This window comes from Coptis chinensis, chromosome 2, assembly GCF_015680905.1.
Source record: "Coptis chinensis isolate HL-2020 chromosome 2, ASM1568090v1, whole genome shotgun sequence".
Classification (NCBI taxonomy): domain Eukaryota; kingdom Viridiplantae; phylum Streptophyta; class Magnoliopsida; order Ranunculales; family Ranunculaceae; genus Coptis; species Coptis chinensis.
The window spans coordinates 97,527,756-97,541,922 of NC_141457.1; the positions used below are offsets into that span (position 1 = coordinate 97,527,756).

Below are 14,167 nucleotides of genomic sequence, written 5' to 3' on the forward strand. Positions count from 1 at the left end.
GGTATAGTCTTTGGCATTATCAATTCGAAAAACATGCATGTGTCGTGCGAATACCAATTAGTGATCTCAAAGATAGAATTTTTTGAAAACGAGAGAATACTTGAGAGCGATTTTCCATAATATAGACCCAAAAAACACGAGAAAAATCATCTATAAATGTAATAAAATACTTGGCTCCAAAAAGGCCAGTGGTTCTACAAGGACCCCAGACATCTGAATGGACTAACTGAAAAGGAGCACTAGAACACTTATTTAACCTATTTTTGTAAGTAGCACGACGATGTTTAGCGAACTCACAAACCTCACAACCTAAAGACTGAATACTAGAATTGAAGAAATACTGGGAACTAAACTTAGCAAACTAGCTAGAGGAAGATGACCAAGACGTTTATGCCACTGAACAGGAGAGACTGAGACTGTAAGAGCTTGCTTCTGGTGAGAGTGTCCATAATCATCTTGAAAGTAATAGATGCCCTCGTGCTCATACCCCCCACCAACTAGTGTCTTTGTCTGTAGATCCTGAAACACAACATGAGTGGAAGAAAACATGACATTACAGTGAAGAGATTGGGTGAGACGATGAACAGACAATAGATTAAAGGGGGAATTTCGAATAAGCAAGACTGAGACAAGTGATATATTATGAGTTAACTGAATAGTACCCCGACCAAGAATACTAGCCTTAGCCCCATTTGCTAATGTGACATATGATGGTGTGTGAGTATACGCAAGACTAGAAAACAACTGGGGATTACCTGTCATATGATCAAAAGCTCCTGAGTCAATAACCCAAGAGTTGTTACCACTTATATGAAGACATGTTTTACCTGAATCGGCTAGGGTCGCAGTGGGGTAGTCGGACAAACTCGATGAACTGGGAATAGCTTGTATCCGCTTCATCAGGGCTGCAAAGTCTTCTTGAACTCATTGAAAATCAGTCACTTTCTGATCAACTACTGTGGCATTGTTGGCTTTGTGAAAAGGTGGGGGTCCTGTTATATCCCAACAAAAATCAGCACTATGATTTGTGCACCCACAATGCTCACAAGGCTCAAAACTGCTAATACCACAACCACGTCCACTCCTTTGGGTACGACCACCTCCACGGCCACGACCCCTTCTACCTCTTTTACTGCCATTACCACGACCAAAAAAGGGGTTGTTATTACTGCTTGGAGGGATCAATAAAGCCGCACTGTCATTGTGCCTTGGAGGAGGTGCAGTAATATGAGACAAACGAAAGTAAGCCTCAGACAGAGTAGGGAGCTTAGATTCAGCTTGAACTTGGGCTTTCACATTAGCAAACTCGGGACGTAGCCCAGATAGGAATTTGGAGACTCGAAAATTCTCTCTTTGTTTCTTCAATTGATTTATGTCTGTAGTAAGTGGGTGATATATATTCAGTTCTTCCCACTTGCTACGAAGAGAATTGTAATATTCAGAGATAGACATATCTCCTTGAGTGAGATGAAAGATGTTCTCATACAACTGAAAGATACGAGAAGTATTATGAGATTGAGAGTATGATTCTTGTAGATACTCCCAAATCTCCTTCGAGGTTTTAAAAAACCGCACAGTATTACAAACATCTTTCTCCATAGTATTCCACAGGAAATTCTTAACCAAGGCGTCATCTTTTGTCCAGGTTGTCTTTCCTTTATCATATGGGGGATCTGTCAGATGATTTTTCTTACCTTTTCCAGTAAGATAAACAATAACTGCCTCTGCCCATTGAAGGTAATTGGCAACACCCTCCAATTTGACAGAGGTCATACCAACAGAGAAAACAGACGTATTATCGAATTTATCGGATTTTGGAACAACATTAGTCATTATAAAGAGAAGAAAAACTCACTTGATGAAAAAGAATATGAAACTGCAAAACTGCAAGACAGACGTCTCCTCTTTATCAATACCGAGAGATTGCGGAAGCGAAACAATACTAAGACACCAACTAATACTAAAACTGGAACCTTGAAATTGAGGATCTCTCTCCTAACATTCTCTAAACAGAGTCGGCTCCGATACCATGTTATTTATGCTAGGAGATACATATGGTGGTTAGCTTGTTAGGTTAAAGGGATTGAGTGTGTAGAAAAAGAAAAAGAAAAGATGGAGGCACAAGAAGAAGGTAAGGTTTAGAGTATCTTTACCCTAACCTACAATTCATATATTTATACTAGATATGGAATTACCTAAATAGCAACAAGCTAAATAAGGTACGGTCTCACACTTATAGAATGTGTGAGACCGACACTACATACTTCAACAAATAGATTCAAACTTCATAAGTTATCTCACTTGGGTCCTTCATGAACTCTTTATCCGTGAGCTTATCTTTCTTGCTCATCTTCTTCTCCCAACCTCCATTTTGAGTAGTGTCCACTTGGGTCCTGTGAATATTTTTGCAAATTTTGAGAACGGAAATTTTATATTTATTGATTTCGGGTTGGACCTGAGGCCCAACTTGATGGTCATGGGCTTATGTGATTTCAACTTAGAACCCAGTTAATGAGCTATGACTCCTATGAGGGAGAATGAAGTAATAATAGATGGGAAGCAGAGGAAGAGCAATGTCATGCACATTCACCAGATTATTTTTATTATCATCTGTTAGCAACACTACTCACAATTCTCCGTCTCCATTTCTCCCATTCCACAATCATTTCCCAGTCTTTCCTTCTCCTCTACAATATTCTCGTGCTACCTTTTTTAGTACTACGTCAATTCGAGGAATGGCTGACACTTATCTTTCGGCAAAAGAAGCAGCTGAGATTGATCAACTTCTCATGGGCCCACTTGGTTTTAGCGTTGATCAATTAATGGTAATATAAAATGCTTCATTTCCATTTTTCTTTAATTACGTCTAATTCAAAACATTGTTTTCAGGAATTAGCTGGTTTAAGTGTTGCCACGTCAATTGCAGAGGTATATTCGTCGCCCTATGCTCACCATTTGTATAGCTTGAGATAACTAATTAACTATTAGTGTATATATATATATATATATTTATCAGGTCTATAAACCGAGTGAGTACAAGCGTGTACTTGCTATTTGCGGACCAGGAAACAATGGTGGAGATGGACTGGTAGCTGCTCGTCATTTATACCATTTTGGATATAAACCATGTATATGTTATCCCAAGCGTACTTCAAACTCACTTTATACTGGTCTAGTTACTCAGGTATATTAATATGGTTATAACTCGATAGCTTGTGTGTGTTATACTTGACTTGGTTCGTTGAGATATACTTATACGATGTAGTTTTTGTAGCTGGAGTCATTAGCGATTCCTTTCTTGTCAGTTGAAGACATACCGGAGGACTTGTCAAGGGACTTTGACATTGTAGTAGATGCGATGTTTGGGTTCTCGTTCCATGGTAATATTTAGCTTGGCTGTTTTTTTTTTAAGAGTGCCTATGCCTCCCTGCGTTGAGCCGTTGATTATCAAACACACACATCTACAGACAATGCATAAATCAATCAAAGTATTCATCGTCACAGTTATCATAGATTGTGAGAGGCATTATAAGAGTAAAGAGTTATAGATGAAGATATTCACTAGGGAAGGACTCTTCTTTCTGGGGTTCTTTCTTTCTCTCCTAAAATGAAAAACAAAGCAAAACAAGATTAATAAAAATCTCCTTACTTTGACCATACGAATGTCTTCTCGAGTAAGTACAAACTATATTATATCTCATTGTGTCTCACTGTGGCATATTAAAATCTTCAGGTGCTCCAAGACCACCTTTTGATGATCTCATCCAGAGGCTGGTTTCTCTAAACAAGTATGATCAGACCCATCAGAGATCAGCTGTTATTCTATCTGTAGATATCCCCTCTGGGTGGCATGTTGAAGAAGGAGACATTGATGGCACAGGGATTAAACCTGATATACTGGTTTGTGCTATAGTTATTCTTATGCTGTGTTCCTTATCAGTTTCCATTTAATCGTGAATATAAACATGTTTTTTCATCTTCCGTTCATGCTATCTGATATAGCTTTCTTCAGGTTTCATTGACTGCTCCAAAGTTGGGTGCCAAGAAATTCTGTGGTCCACACCATTTTCTTGGGGGTAGATTTATTCCACCACCTATTGCGGAGAAGTATAATCTTAATCTTCCATCTTACCCTGGCACTTCCATGTGTGTTCGGATAGGAAAGCCTCCGAAAATTGATGTTTCAGCTCTAAGAGAGAATTATATTTCTCCAGATTTTGTTGAGGATCAGATAGAGGATGATCCTATAGATCAGGTACTAGAATATTCCTAATATGATCATTAATCGAAATGTCTAGCCACTTTGACCGATGCAGTTTAGATTTATCCATGAATATCAGCTATAATAGACGCAGTGAGTAAGAAACCAGGACAATACGATGAATGTAGTTTTCTGCATCTTTCATCTTAATTATGCGAAGCTAAGATAAGATCTAAGTGTATGATATCATGCAGTTTCGCAAATGGTTTGATGATGCACTTGCTGCTGCCTTGCATGAACCAAATGCTATGGCCTTGTCAACTGCTGACAAGAATGGGAAGCCGTACGCCTCTTCTCTATCACTTTTTCTTTTGTCCCAAACCAGAAGTTATACTCATCATCTGTTACTGCCAAAGTGCCAATGTGAACCAGAATCACTACATATTGTGAGAGTTTATCATTTGGTGGAAGGAATTACATACTGATTATGTTAAGGTATATTATTTTCTGTTTTGTAGCTCATCACGAATGGTGTTGCTAAAAGGATTCGATAAAGATGGTTTTGTTTGGTTAGTACTGTTCTACGTCTGCTACTTACTTTTGAAAAACCTTAACCTGATTCAGTTGAATTCAACCTCCGTTTGTTTTCCTGTAATTAGAAAAGCATATAATTGCTTAAATGGCAATGTTGTTTCTCAAACTGATGCTAATCCACCTTTTATTGCATGCTTTATGTTTCTTTAGGTACACCAACTATGACAGCAAAAAGGGACATGAGATATCAGAAAATCCTCGTGCAGCAATTCTTTTCTATTGGGGTGGTCTTAATCGTCAGGTGAATATCATTCAAGGTCTCTTACACATTGTGTTACTGTGACTTTGTAGCCTATTTCGTACTACTTTGACAGTATAAAATCGAAACCTACCTTCAGCTGTTTCTTTGGGGAAACTAGTGATGGACTACCGCTCTGAAGTAAAAAATACTTGGAGGTGGTTCTCTAAGCATTTCCTGAACCTGTTCACTTTTCAACAACTATGGGCTGAAACATCATTTAAGTACCAAAAACAAATCTGTAATTCTTTGGAATATTTTCTTTTATAAAAGCAATCTTGAATAATTTGCAGGTGAGAATCGAAGGACCTGTGAAGAAAGTTTCTAATATGGAATCAGAGCAATACTTCCATAGTCGTCCTCGTGGAAGTCAGATTGGCGCAATAGTCAGCAAGCAGGTCGGTGTGCTTTTAATATTCACTGAATTTGTTAAACTAGTTTGAACCTCGAAAAAAATAAAATTCAATCATAAAAACCACTTTTGTTGCATCATTTCAGAGTACTGTCGTACCTGGAAGGCATATACTTCACCAGGAATATGAAGAGTTGGAAGCTAAGTTTTCCGAGGGGTGAGTTTCACAAATATTTCTATAGCTTTATTTTAGAACGTCTGTTCTTTAATTTAAGTTTTGCAGTTAGTTGCTCACACGGGAGTAGAACTTTTTGGTATGATCTTTTGTGGCCATTGAAAACAATCACCTAGCGAGTAGAGACAAATTGAAAGAATTCAAATGTGATAAGTCTGGTTTTAAAACTTCTATTTATTTATGTATCTTTTTTAGTCCTTCCTTTCCTCCTGCTTATCAAGTAATGAAGAAACCTACCAGGCCATAGTTGCAAGAGCCTCTGTTTCGTCTGGCTTTGACATTTATATTTCCTTATTCAGTGTTCTTTGAATAGGAACTTCCAAAAACAAGGGAGTTTAACAAGATTGGAACTTCCTAATCATTCAACAAGATTGGGCTATATCTATGTAAAGGGATTTTAACATTACTTATGGAACATAATAGATCAAATCATTTTATTTTTGGCCATCAGTCATATACTAATATCTAGATACTATTCACTGCTTCGTATAATTTTCATTGAGTGAAAATTCTGACAAAACAATCAAATCTCTGTCTCTGAACGTGCAGCATCTTGATTCCTAAACCTGAACATTGGGGAGGATACAGGCTTGAACCAGAGATGTTTGAATTCTGGCAAGGACAGCCATCTCGCTTGCATGATCGGTGCGTTCGGAATTTGTGCAGATCTTTAGCTATAAAATGAAGTGATTACGTACTAGACATAAAACTAATGACAATATTTTCGCTTTCTACAGGTTGCAATATTCTCTTCAAGAAGTTGATGGAAGGCAAGAATGGAGTGTAGTTCGGTTGGCCCCATGACTAGTAATTTCACTTTCTTCCTTATAAAGCAAGTCTTGGAGTAAATTATCCCCTTCCGATATTGTCGCCAGACTTCCAGTAATAGGTACATCTAGGGGGTAGGGGCCGCTTGGCTTGCCTTTAGGTATGTCCTGTAAACCTGGTCTTATGCGTTTCATATGTGAAAAATTGGTAGCCTGTCATACATTCTTACTTGCCCAGCCCAATATACCTGTATGATTGCAAATTTTGCATTTCTATGTGTTGGAAACTGGCAATAATATATTACAAATAGAGCCGGTAGATGTAAAAAACATCAGGCTTGATCAGTATAATGAAATACCGCTCACTTCTTGTAAAAGAATCACATCAACTGATGCAATTTACTTTACAAAAATTCCTTTTGCATGACAAGGAGAATTAGTGAATGGGGTTGTAATCTAACAGGAGTTAGAAAAGTAGAAAACCATTCCACTGGGTCGTTGCAAATGGAAATTCTCCAGGGAAGGGCATGTGGCCTGTTGTTGCTGTCTCAACTCTTGGTGGAGCATCTCCAACTGTGCACTTAAGAGGCGATTGCAGTGGTGTGCGAACCCAAACTCCAAGTAGAGTATGATGTGCCGACGTGGTGTGGGATTTGGTGATTTTACTTGGAAATACAGACTGTTTTAATACGTTTTAGAAGGGAAAGTTAGGAGAGTGACTTAGTTCCAAGTTCAATTATTATAATTTTTATATTTGACATGTGGGGTAGTAGTGGTGGTGGTAGGAGGAGCAGGAGGTGGAGTAGTAGTAACAGTGGCTGCAGCAGCAGCTGGAAAACCTTTTTTTGGATGTAATGATTAACCTTCTAAGGTTTGTAAAGCTTCTTTGGTATGAAATATTTTTGTGGAAGGTGAAACTAATCAAAAGGGCTGTGGATATCTCTATATATTTTCACATGCCTAATTTGAGATGCTCTTAGGCGTGCCACGGAGCATGGTTGCTCTCAGGTCAGTTAGGCCCACTGTAGAAAAAGAACTCGAGGAATTAGGTGTTCGAGTTTCCCTTTGACCATTTGAAGGCATAGCTGTGTCAACTTTTTTCAGGGGCTATTCTACTGAAGGTGACTACACTACTTTTTGTTTGGATGGGGTTCTTCTGAATGAGTGGATAGAGATTTTTGGTTGTTCGAAGAGTTCATGCAAATCTACAGCACCCTTTGCATAATTAGCCAAAACCAAAAGGATGTCTCAACTTCTTGGATGTTTTGATATGCAAACTCCCATTGTATGGACTAGTACTGCATACAAGTAAAACTTGAATGCAACGGCATTATCAACAGATAAATTTGCAGAAAGATTAACGGGACATCGGTGATGCTCCTGATATTCTACTCCGGACAATTCCCTTGAGATGGCATTTTGGTTTGATACATCCTTAGATATTGGTATTGTGATTACAAAAATTGCTTTATTGTGAACGAAAAAGAAGCTTCTATACAGCTGGAGACTGCAATTACATTCCTTCATCCCTATCCGCTTTTTTATGGAGGTATAGCAGCAAAAGTTGAAGTTTTACTTTTATGATTTTTATCTCCTCCACAAGAATAGAATCTAGTTCCTGACTTTGTTGAAGCTCGTGTGAAGAGCGACCAACTCCAAAAGCACTTATCCTAAACTGGTTTCTACTTTCTAGTCCATATAGCACAGAGAGAGCAGTGCATGTGAGCAGAGTGGAAATAAAGAAAGAAGGGTTAACTAGTATTTACACACACACCCCCCATAATTGGCTCATTTAGTGCCCCCCCTTTTTCATCGGGGATCCTAATTGGCTCATTTAGTGGGATAATACTAGTTAACCCTCCAATAAATAAATGATCAATACATTGATGATATTTCTAGATGTTTGGACTTTGGAACCATCTATATATCATTCTTACCACGAATACGATAACATGACAACTGAACTTAAGTAATGAAAGAACTCCAGTGACATCAGATAGGCAAGTAGCTAATTGGTGGTATGAAAACAACCTAAAAGAATCAGTAACTTGAACAGGTTTTTTTTTTCTTATTTCGAACACTAACCTTCGTGGACCAACTCATGGGATTCAATAATTGGATACAAGAAAACTATTCATTATTATATTATCACTGAATACTTCATTCAAGGAGAAAATTATTGTGTTTCCCAACTAGTTGAACATATAGGAAAAGGACGCCCTTCTGCCCTCTCTCTCCCATATCCGGCATTCTGGTGTGACTTCAACTTATACTTTGGTCTTTGGATGATCAGATGATGGGATTGAGCTTTGTCGGATTTGAAGTCTATGCAACTGGGATCTCTCGGCAACTTGACGATAGATATTTTTATATGGGAGTTAAACTATGAGCTATGTGGTTTAGGTTCACATGCGTTGTGCATAGGGGGTGGCCGGGTAGGGTCTCATGCGTTGCATTTGTATCCCTTCGTCCTGTGGCAAGATTTGAAGTATATATGATCATGATTCCCAAGCTAAAGACTCGTGAGATGCTCATCACCTGGATGCCCTTCTTCTGTATAGTGAAATGGGACCCTGAAGTCAATATGTTAAGGCATCATACTGAAGACTGTTTCTGTTAATGTTAACCTTTTCTGTAAGGCAACATTGTACAGACAACTTCATGATCATTTGAAACGGTAGAATGGTGGGTCTGCTTGTCCCACAGCTTTCAGTGTGGGAATCAGTTGAACTATTCAGTTGTGTTGTACGTTAAAAAGCCATGGACCATACGAGGTCATCTGAAGTCTTGCTCTATGTCCCTTTGTTAAACTTGTTTTTAAAGCAAGTCTTCTGACGTTTTAGTATGAGGTGAAAAACAAGCTCACAGTACCACTCCACATTATCGAGCACAGATATAACCTTCAAATGGAACTCATCACGTAGAGAGGCCAGACAGCGAATCAGTGATTAAAGACTCCCTTTGTCAAAGAACGAACTTGTATAGATGTGTTGGTGAGAAGTCAGAACCATTGAAAGGGGCATGTAAAAAAATTACTTCAAGAACTGGATAGCTTACGGGAAGACTTAAGTCCTGCATAAATACAAACAGAATGACAGAAGCATAGAACAAGTCACCGCAATTAAGCTTATCTGATCCTCATCACTTGCAAACCATCACTATCAATCAGTGGGTGGAGAACATGTAGACGGCAAGCACTCAGGAAGTCAAAAACTACCTAAATGGCATTAAACCTACCAGTCGAATCTTTGTCAACGAAGTCTCACTTGCAGGTAAGAATCTTGAAACTAGTGTTTACAGTTCCAGGATTGACACCACTTATGATATATGGCATGGTAGGGAAATTGCAATCCCACCTTATGAATCTTTGACTCCTCACAAGCAAGCTCCATGTATATACAGAAGACAAATGCAAATGCCGAACAAGCTAACAACAAGAGTAACAACAAGAGCACATATAGCTCGGACAGAATTTAACATATTCACCAGATTACAACATTGAACCAGTCCAGACTTTGTCATGTTGCCATTCGTTAACAATTAGGAGGAAGAATAGACATGTACATGCACTTACTAATACAACGCCTGATAAACCTATCTTACTCTAAAGATAAATGAACTACATCAGTTCTTCTTCCCAACTTTAAGATAGAGAATCAACTGTTACGTTTCAAAGGAATAAGACGTGCTATCATCTCAAAGACTCAAACAATAGTGAAGGAATCTCTTGCCAATTTTAAATACAACCTGAACAAATCCCTCCAACAAGATTGAACCACATTAACACACTTGGTGGCATCCATGTGATCGAACTATTCATACAATACTCAAATCCAACAAACAAGTCTACAGTATTGACACAAACTTTGGTGCATCACTCCTTCGTCCCCCGAGAGATCGATACATGTACAATTTCTCAACAGCTTCACCAGTATCCTCTACAAGCGGGTCCACAATAACTTCTAAGACTAGCTGAGGCATTCTCCGAGCTACTTCCTTACAACCTTCACGTGATAATTTACACGAAGACATCCAAACGAACCTCATGTTGTAATAGTGATGAAGACCAGATATCAAAGCTGCATCTCCAAATGGGCTGTCCCTGATCTCAAGTTTCTCCAATTTGGGGCATTCCTCAAGCACATATCTCAATCCCCTATCGCTGTCCCCAGCGAAAGCAACAGAAAGGGTCCGAAGAGATTTCCCATATTTCCCAATGTAACTAAAGGCTTTGTCTGTTAGTAAACCAGATACAGCAAGCCTGGTAAGCTTCTTACAGTTCATGACAATGGCTCCAAAACCGTCATCCATGGGTTCTCCAGTTAGGTGGTCCGGCAGATGGCGCCCCAATATACAGAGACGAAACACCTTAAGCTCAAGACAGTTTCTTGACATGGCCACGACAGCCGCATTAGTCATACGTTGGCAGAAATATAGAATGGATTGGAGTTTTCTACAGCCCTCAGAAATTGCAAGGAGGCCCTCCTCGGAGACGAGAGCCTCAGCATCCTCACGAACATCCAAGGGGAAAACCCGAAGCTCGCGAAGGTCTTTGCAATTTGCTCCTACAGCCTGAAGGCCTTCGTCACCTATAATGTCAAGAACCTGCAAGTAAAAGCAACTACTTAAGAATCCAAATTCCACCAAATAGTAGATGTATAGCACCAGGAAACGTAAACAAGAGCAGATACGCACCCATAGTTTCTGAAGCTTATGGCAATGGCGTATAAATGATTTGAGTTGCTCGGTGTTGATGGTGGTATAGCTAAAATTAAGAGAGATCAAGTTGGCACAGACAGGATATATGGTACAGAGATACTCGGGCACAATGACGCTGAATCCTGAGAGCGAGACTAAGGATTTGCACGCTGCAAAAGCCAATGGAAGGTCTCTTTGTACATCGACTTGTACCATAGGGTCGGCTGAAACAAAGCATCCGGTTCCAAGATCCGTAAGTTGTGGTGCACGAACCATCAGGCGCCAGAGCTGCTCAATGGGGACATGCTGATTCAATCTAAGCTTCTTTAGAGACGGAGACCGAGCTACCAGCTGCTCCAACGCTTCAAAGTTTACAGGGTATCAATGCAATCAAAAGCAAGACATTCAAGACATGTTTCACTCTCCGGGAAACAGGATATCCAATCACAAGCATCCTCCAGGACTGCATTCTCAATCAGATCAAGTACTCGAAGTTGTCTGAAAATTAAACATTTCATAACAATATATAAGCTTCAAATCGATACGAAACCAGCTTAATATTCCTAAATCCATAAAGCAATAACAACAACATTCAAAACAGTAAAAGCTTAAAAAGAGTTATTACCTGCAATTAGTAGCAATAGCAGCAAGACCAGTAGTACCAAACCCTTCACAGAAATCCAAAACAAGTTCCTTAAACCCAAGCAACTCATTCGAAACAAGAAGCAAATCCGAATCAGTAACCAACATACGTTTCAAAGAAATCTTCTCTAACCATGGATAAGCACTAGTCATACAAGTAGACCATGGCTTAAAATGAGCACCCCAGTTAACTGGAATAAGATTAAAATCAGCAAACCTTGGTTTACCCTTTAACACCAAAGATTTAATATTACCAAACCTTTGAATAGCTCTCTGGGGTGTAATGGAATAACAGTTACCGATAAATAGTTCGTGTCGGGTTAGTGTATCGGCTCTATACCATGTTTTGCAAACTAGTGAGAATGAGTTTCGGTGGTGACGTGTAGGGAGGAAGTGTAGTATGTTGTCTAGTACTTCTTCGGGGAATGAAGAAGAAGAAGAAGAAGCGTGTTGTTCTTCCGACATTTTTCGATGGGATCTGCTAATAATAACTCGGGATATAAATAAACTCCGGAGAGTGTATGTTGGATAAAGGCTATAAGCTAATAAGATATAAAAGTTGGAGCATCCAATGAGGCAATGCCGCCAGGCTGAGGTGAGGTGAGCACCCACTTTATTCACTCAACTCCGTTATTTTCAACTACTTTTTCTCTCTCTTAAATACAACTAGAGAACGTTCATTCCTCGTAACAAACTTCAAATATACTTTCCATTTCATGATTTTGACTGATTGTACCAGATTTAAGATGAAATTTTAGATTGGAAAAGTTCCACTTGAAAATCAAATAAATAAGAGAGAATAATTTGTCTAATATATATATATATATATATATAACCGTAATTTGTCTAGTTAAAAATCTTCGTGTGTACCGAGTGTACGGTATATATATATAAGTGGCCCTAGCTGACATACAGGTTTAACACATGAACTCATTCCTCCAGTGGGGCTATATACACTGCTAAAAGCAAATATAACACTCCAATCACAAAAATGTGGGGCTTTAGGTAGGAGCCTATATATATATTTTTTTTTACTACATCAGTTTAAAACTCATTTATATTTAAAAAATGTATAATAATCTACAAACTCAAAGTTCAACCTGCTCAGATAAAAATGGTCTTAAATTTGGAAGAAGTCAAAACCCAGCCAAAGTTGTTAAACTATTTGTAATATCATAAAATTTTGCTATTTTTGCCATGCTTTGATAAGTTCTTTTGAATCAAGTGATGGGGGAGGGAGATTATAGTCATTTTTTTAAGGGTGTTTTTGGTCTGTTTATTTTATTATGTATGGAAAGGAAACCTTTAGAAACTATTGGATAAATAAGTGAGAAAAGAAATTGAGAATAATAAGTTATGGACTTTCCGCTTTAATTAAATGGACAAGTTTTTGTTATATAAAACAAGTTATTGGAACACGCGGTCGCCTATAATATTTCCAAACAATTATGGATGTGTATTTATTTTGACTTAGCCAAATTCAACCAATTTTTCACTCACATGCATTTACTTGTCATCAAAGCCTCAATCCTTAACTCTTCAACCATCAACTCCTCAACCACCAACTCAATTTTATTCTCAACTTTATTCTCAACTTTGCAACCTTTCTTCTCACATTCAAAATGGCTTCTTCTTGTTATGTTGAATCAAGCTCATCATTCGAAGATGAGAACATGGTGAATGACAATAAGAACATGTTCATATCTATTTTCTTGTTGTTGCAAAACATGCACGAAGCTACTCGTGATCATCGAGGCTCGGTCCCCAGTAGAAAATATATTTATCATGATTGAATTGATGCTCACAATAGGATTATGAGGGATTACTTCATGCAAAATCCGAAGTATCCTCTTGATATCTTCCGTAGGAGGTTTAGGATGCAACGCCATCTCTTTCTCCGAATCTTGAAAGTTGTCTCTGACTATGACAAATACTTCATATTCAAGGTTGATGACATTGGAAAGTCATGTTTGACGAGTATGCAAAAGGTGGTTGTAGGATGAATACGTTCAAATCGCAAAAAACACATTTTTCGAAAGTTTGAGGCATTTTTATGATGCCGTATTGGCGGTCTTCGAGGAAGAATATTTGATGGCTCCAAACGAAAAAGACATTCAACGCCTACTTGTACAAGGTGAAAATTGTGGTTTCCCGGGTATGCTTAAAAATTTGGATTGTATGCATTGACAATGGAAAATGTGTCCTACGGCATAACAAGGTACACATATAGGACATAAAAAGAAACCTACAATCATTTTGGAAGTCATTGCTGATCAAGACTTGTGAATTTAGCACATTTTTTTTGTATGACGGGTTCAAACAACGACGTCAACGTGCTTCAATATTCTCACCTCTTTGACACATCTTATACGTGGTGATGCTCCTCGTTGCAATTACACCGTGAATGGTCGCCAATACAAAATGGATTATTATCTAGCCG

At 38.5% G+C, this 14,167-nt stretch overlaps 3 protein-coding genes across 3 annotated transcripts; 1 reads left to right on the top strand and 2 right to left on the bottom strand.

Annotated features, from left to right (window-relative positions):
• Positions 1–2,530: 2,530 nt before the first annotated feature.
• On the top strand, positions 2,531–6,764 carry LOC147519411 (pyridoxin (pyrodoxamine) 5'-phosphate oxidase). Its single transcript, XM_086591011.1, has 13 exons — positions 2,531–2,825; positions 2,890–2,928; positions 3,017–3,184; positions 3,275–3,380; positions 3,734–3,900; positions 4,013–4,255; positions 4,456–4,544; positions 4,720–4,770; positions 4,946–5,036; positions 5,327–5,431; positions 5,532–5,602; positions 6,170–6,265; positions 6,358–6,764. Exons 1-13 carry the CDS (start codon positions 2,553–2,555, stop codon positions 6,422–6,424), a joined length of 1,566 nt encoding a protein of 521 aa, XP_086447137.1. The 5' UTR covers positions 2,531–2,552; the 3' UTR covers positions 6,425–6,764.
• Positions 6,765–9,838: 3,074 nt separating this feature from the next.
• On the bottom strand, positions 9,839–11,482 carry LOC147519412 (transport inhibitor response 1-like protein). The gene is made up of 2 exons (XM_086591012.1): positions 11,083–11,482; positions 9,839–10,992 (listed from the first exon to the last, which is right to left on the bottom strand). Exons 1-2 carry the CDS (start codon positions 11,359–11,361, stop codon positions 10,234–10,236), a joined length of 1,038 nt encoding a protein of 345 aa, XP_086447138.1. The 5' UTR covers positions 11,362–11,482; the 3' UTR covers positions 9,839–10,233.
• LOC147519413 (transport inhibitor response 1-like protein) lies at positions 11,360–12,333 on the bottom strand. The gene is made up of 2 exons (XM_086591013.1): positions 11,711–12,333; positions 11,360–11,583 (listed from the first exon to the last, which is right to left on the bottom strand). The coding sequence occupies exons 1-2, from the start codon at positions 12,190–12,192 to the stop codon at positions 11,457–11,459; spliced, it is 609 nt and encodes a 202-aa protein (XP_086447139.1). The 5' UTR covers positions 12,193–12,333; the 3' UTR covers positions 11,360–11,456.
• Positions 12,334–14,167: the final 1,834 nt, after the last annotated feature.